This window comes from Olea europaea, unplaced genomic scaffold, assembly GCF_002742605.1.
Source record: "Olea europaea var. sylvestris unplaced genomic scaffold, O_europaea_v1 scaffold1495, whole genome shotgun sequence".
NCBI lineage: Eukaryota > Viridiplantae > Streptophyta > Magnoliopsida > Lamiales > Oleaceae > Olea > Olea europaea.
The window spans coordinates 43416-48792 of record NW_019232518.1 but is presented as its reverse complement, the minus strand read 5'-3'; the positions used below and the strand labels follow the sequence as shown (position 1 = coordinate 48792).

The window sequence follows — 5377 nt, the reverse complement described above, 5'->3', positions numbered from 1 at the left end:
CCACTACCACGACTACTACCACTACCACCACTACCACTACTACTACCACTACTACCACTACTACCACCACTACCACCACTACTACCACTACTACTACCACTACTACTACCACTACCACTACTACCACCACTACCACTACTACTACCACCACTACCACCACTACCACTACTACTACCACTACTACCACTACTACCACCACTACCACCACTACTACCACTACTACTACCACTACTACTACCACTACCACTACTACCACCACTACCACTACTACTACCACCACTACCACCACTACCACTACTACTACCACCACCACTACTACCACCACTACTACCACGACTACTACCACCACCACTACCACCACCACTACCACTACTACCACCACTACTACCACTACTCCCACCACTACTACCACTACTGCCACTACTGCCACTACTGCCACTACTACCACTACTGCCACTACTACCACTACTACTAATACTACTACTACCACCACTACTACCACTACTACTACCACTACTACTACTACTACTACCACCACCACTACTACGACCACTACTACGACCACTACTACTACTACTACTACTACTACTACTACTACTACTACCGCTACTACTACCGCTACTACTACCGCTACTACTACTACCGCTACTACTACTACCACTACTACTACTACCAATACTACCACTACCACCACTACTACCACTACTACTACTACTACCACTACTACCACTACGACTACTACTACCACTACTACTACTACTACTACCACCACCACTACTACTACTACTAATACCACTACCACTACTACTATCACTACCACTACTACCACTACTACTACCACTACCACTACTACCACTACTACTACTACTACCACCACTACCACTACTACCACTACTACTACCACTACCACTACTACCACTACCACTACTACTACTACTACTACTACTACTACTACCACTACTACTACTACTACTACCACTACTACTACTACCACCACCACCACGACTACTACTACTACCACTACCACGACTACCACTGCTACTGCCACTACTACCACTATCACTACTACTACTACTACTACTACTACTACTACTACTACTACCACTACTACTACCACTGCCACTACCACTACTACTACTACAACTACTAATACTACTACTACTACTACTACTACTACTACCATCATATCAAAATTAGATCAGATTGGACCGATCGGTTCAATCCAAAAACTCGAGAACCGGTGCTATTGATGTATAAAACTTGCAAGTATAAAAATCAGCTCAAAAACCCTAAAATTGGGCAGTTCTACTGAAATTTTGCAACCCAGTTGCAGTTTCATTGAGTGTTCCCAATTGACATTGTGAGAAAAAAAAAAGAAAGTGAAAGTAACATTTATCCAAGAAATTGATTCAGCATATGGCATCCAACCTTTCCAAAAAGAAAGATATTTTGGTTTGTTTCATCAAATGTCTACCATTTTTCTTAGATATGTATACATATATGTATATACATATATAATTTTCCGTTCAACCTCGGTTCAAATCTTGGGCCCTTAAACCTCGACCCTCTCTCTTTTTCTTGTCAATGTCCAAATCAATTTTCAAAACATTTATTATTAGTACTTAGATGCTACTAAGTCCAAACTATTACACGCACTTGCAAATATGCAATACTAAAACAAAAACTTCATTGACGAGCAAAACAATTAACATATTAATGTGCTTTTAAGTGAGTGAGAAAAACCACGTGATGTGAATCCACGTAGCAATTGTAGCTATAAAACCCACAACAGATTAGAACAAACTTAAGAAAGTCAAGAATTAATGTTTGAAAAGCTCAACCCAATAAATTATTGAACCAAATAACCAAGATAGTCGTAAATGATATCTTGACCCCGTGATCACAAAACTTACGAACCTTACTTGAATTGTTGAACTCCACAAGAATTTAAATTCTTGATAAGTTCGACATTAATTCGATGAAGAATGTGTTTAAAACAATATACCTAGCAATAATATCTCTCAAATTATGTGTTTTACAATAAAGAAAATGAGTCATGTTTATAGTGAACTCATAAAAACGTAATTAGAAAGGAAGTTATGTTTAAAAGATATCAAAGAGATACCATAAAAAGAGTTTTTAATAAATTAAAAAAAAAAAAAGAATTCCAGGCAAAATTTAGAAAATCACATCCCAATTTTGTACTATACGTTCGCATAGACATTTCTTCAACCTTCGATGTGGTTTCTATATTGGTACATGTGACCACGTGTATTGTTATACTATGAGGTCGCCACATGTATTGTTATACTATGAGGTCGCTTGAACCAACTTGATCCATCTTATTTTTTCTTTCATACTCAATATGAAATTTGTCATTTTACTTGTTGTGATTATTATTTCATCCACTGTAGCTGGAGCAAGCAATCCTATAGCTTCTTTGACCTTCTTTGCCCGTGAACTAGTCATTGGTCCTTCTCCCACAATCAACGAGTCCTTGTCCTTGCTAGCTCTCATACGTGGTTCTCATCATTCTCTCACTTTTCAAAATGATTCATCCGAAAATCTCCACTTGCATCAACCAAAGAAATATCATAAACATTGGAAGTAGCAGAAATATTATACTCATCTGGAAGTTCCAATTTACAGGCATTGTCAGCTAGAAAGCGTTCCTTCTTTATATGTACCCAAACTCGATCTCCTGATTCAAATGTAACGTGCTCTCATCCTTTATTGGCTTAAGAAGCATAAAGCTCAGTTTTTCTTCTCAATTTGCTATCATACCTTCTCATGGAGGGATCTTACCAACTTGACTTTCTTCTTTCCATCCAAGCTACCTCTCTCATCTATCGGTAAAAAACCAAAGATGTTAATGGATTAAAACCATAACAAATTTCAAATGAAGTATAAAAAATCGTAGAATGCATGGCCATATTATGTGTAAATTCTATGAATGGCAAGTAATCATCCCAACTCTTCAAGTTCTTTTGACTATAGTGCACAATAATTGTATCATAATCTTATTAACAACCTCTTTGCCCATCTATTTGTAGGTGACAAGTAGTAGAGAATAATAGTTTAGTCTATAACTTACTCTACAAAATTTTCAAAAAATGATTGAATAACTTAACATCTCAATTCGATACAATACTTCTAGGTACCCTATGTAAAGGCACTACTTCTTAAAGAATAAATCTACGATATTAGTGCATCGTCAGTTTTATGGCATGGAATGAAATGTGTCATCTTACTAAATCTATCTACCATTACCAAAATGGAATATCTTCCATTCTTAGACTTAGGTAAATGCAATACAAAGTCCATAGACACATCAACTCAAGGTTCACTAGTAAAGAGTAATGGTATATACAAATCTTGAGGTAGAATTTTGGACTTAGCCTTTTTACAAGTGATGCATATACTAAAAATGCGATCAACATCAACTTGCATCTAGGCCAAGTGTTCATTTAACATTTCCAAGTTTTTTTTTTTAATTCTAAAGTGACCAATTAAACCTCCATTATGTGCTTTACGTACTATAAATTCTCTTATCGAACACCTAGGTACACATAACTTATTCTCTTCAAATAAATAGTCATCATGCTTAAAGAACTATCTATAGCACCTTTGTCACATGATTCATATATATTAGAAAAGTCCAGGTCATTAGCATACATGTCCTTAAGATATTTAAATTTTAGCAATTTGATACCTAAAGAAGTAAGAAGTACATACCTCTTTGGCAGTGCCTCTACTACCACATTTCTTTACCCTGTTTGTACCAAATAACATATGGAAATGTGTCGATGAACTCCATCCACAATGCATGTCTCTTGTTTAGTTTACCTCGATTCTTTAAATGTTTTAAGGACTCATGATCAGTATGACTCACAAATTCCTTTGGTTGTAGGCAGTGCTGCCATGTCTTCAAAACTTGTCATACAACTTCTTGTCATATATAGGATAGTTGAGAGCTACTCCGCTTAGCTTTTCACTAAGTAAGCTATTGACCTTCATTCTTGCATCAAAATAGCTCCAATATCTATTCTAGAGGCATCACATTCAATCTAAAAAATATTGTTAAAGTTGGGTAGATATAAAACTAGTGTGGCACACAACCTATCATTAATAGTGTTAAAACCATGTTCTTGTTCAATGCTCCAATGAAATCCTACACTTTTCTCAATAATACCGTGAGTGATGTAGCAATTATGCTGAAATCTTTAACAAAATCCCTATAGAAGCTAGCCAAACTATAAAAGCTTTTTATCTCAGTTATACTTTTAGGTATTGGCCAATCCTTGATGGCCTTGATTTTCTCATCATTCACTTCAATACCCTTGCACTAACAACATAATGAAGGAAAACAAATTTTTTTAAGCAAAATGTACACTTTTTAAAGTTAGTACAAATTTTTTCTTGTCATTAGACCACAAACACACATTTTAAAAGTCATACATGCTCATTTAAATCCTTACTAGATACCAAGATATCGTCGAAGTAAACTATTACAAATTTACCAATAAATGCATGCAAGACATGATTCATTAATCTCATAAATGTGCTAGATGTATTTGTAAGTGCAAACGGCTTGACTAACCACTCATATAAACCATACTAATTCTTAAAAGTAGTTTTCCACTCATCTCCCTCTCTCATTCTAGTTTGATGATATCCACTTTTAAGATTTATTTTACTAAACACGCATAATCCATATATTTCATCAGAATATCATCAAACCTAGATATAGGTTGACATTTTTTATCGTTATGTTGTCGATTTCCCTACAATCTATTCACATCCTCTAGGTTCCATCTTTCTTCAGCACAAGTAGCACTGGCACGACACATTGACTTATATTTTTCCTCACACACCCTTTGCTCATCAATTCTTCCACTTTCCTTCAAAATTCCTTGGTCTCCTCAAGATTACTCTGACAAGTTGTCGTGTTTGAAATGATAGCTTCCAGTACGAAATCAATTTGATGTTCAATGCCACGAATGTATGGTAAGCCACTAAGTATGTCGTTCGAAAACAAGTCTTTGAATTTCTGTAACAAAAAAATAGCCACACTAGGGAGGGATAACTTAGATTCCTCAAGATTGAGGAGTGATTCCTTATAAACTAACAAGATCATAGATCTATTTTCTCTCTTGCTCTCTTGTTAGGGAAAGATCAATCTTACACTCTTTTTCTCTCATTCTTTAATCTTCCACTTTTCAATTTAATTTGATCTTTATAAACTGGTCTTGTGTTAATAGTTCAAGAGTAACGGATTTCCCATAATTAGTAAAATAGTACCTATTTTTGTACCCATCATACATCACCTTCATATCATATTGTCATGACCTGCCCAACAAAATAATCCCGACATGCA

General features: G+C 35.6%; 1 protein-coding gene across 1 annotated transcript in view; it reads right to left on the bottom strand.

Moving 5' to 3' along the window:
• The window catches only part of LOC111376357 (uncharacterized protein DDB_G0271670-like), a 7349-nt gene extending 3426 nt beyond the window's left edge, over nucleotides 1–3923 (bottom strand). Inside the window, exons 1-4 of the mRNA XM_022999314.1 lie at nucleotides 3893–3923; nucleotides 2785–2846; nucleotides 2542–2675; nucleotides 305–678 (exon numbers count right to left, since the gene is read on the bottom strand). Coding sequence (XP_022855082.1) covers nucleotides 305–678; nucleotides 2542–2675; nucleotides 2785–2846; nucleotides 3893–3923 — 601 coding nt within the window. The remainder of the gene's footprint in view (nucleotides 1–304; nucleotides 679–2541; nucleotides 2676–2784; nucleotides 2847–3892) is intronic.
• Nucleotides 3924–5377: the final 1454 nt, after the last annotated feature.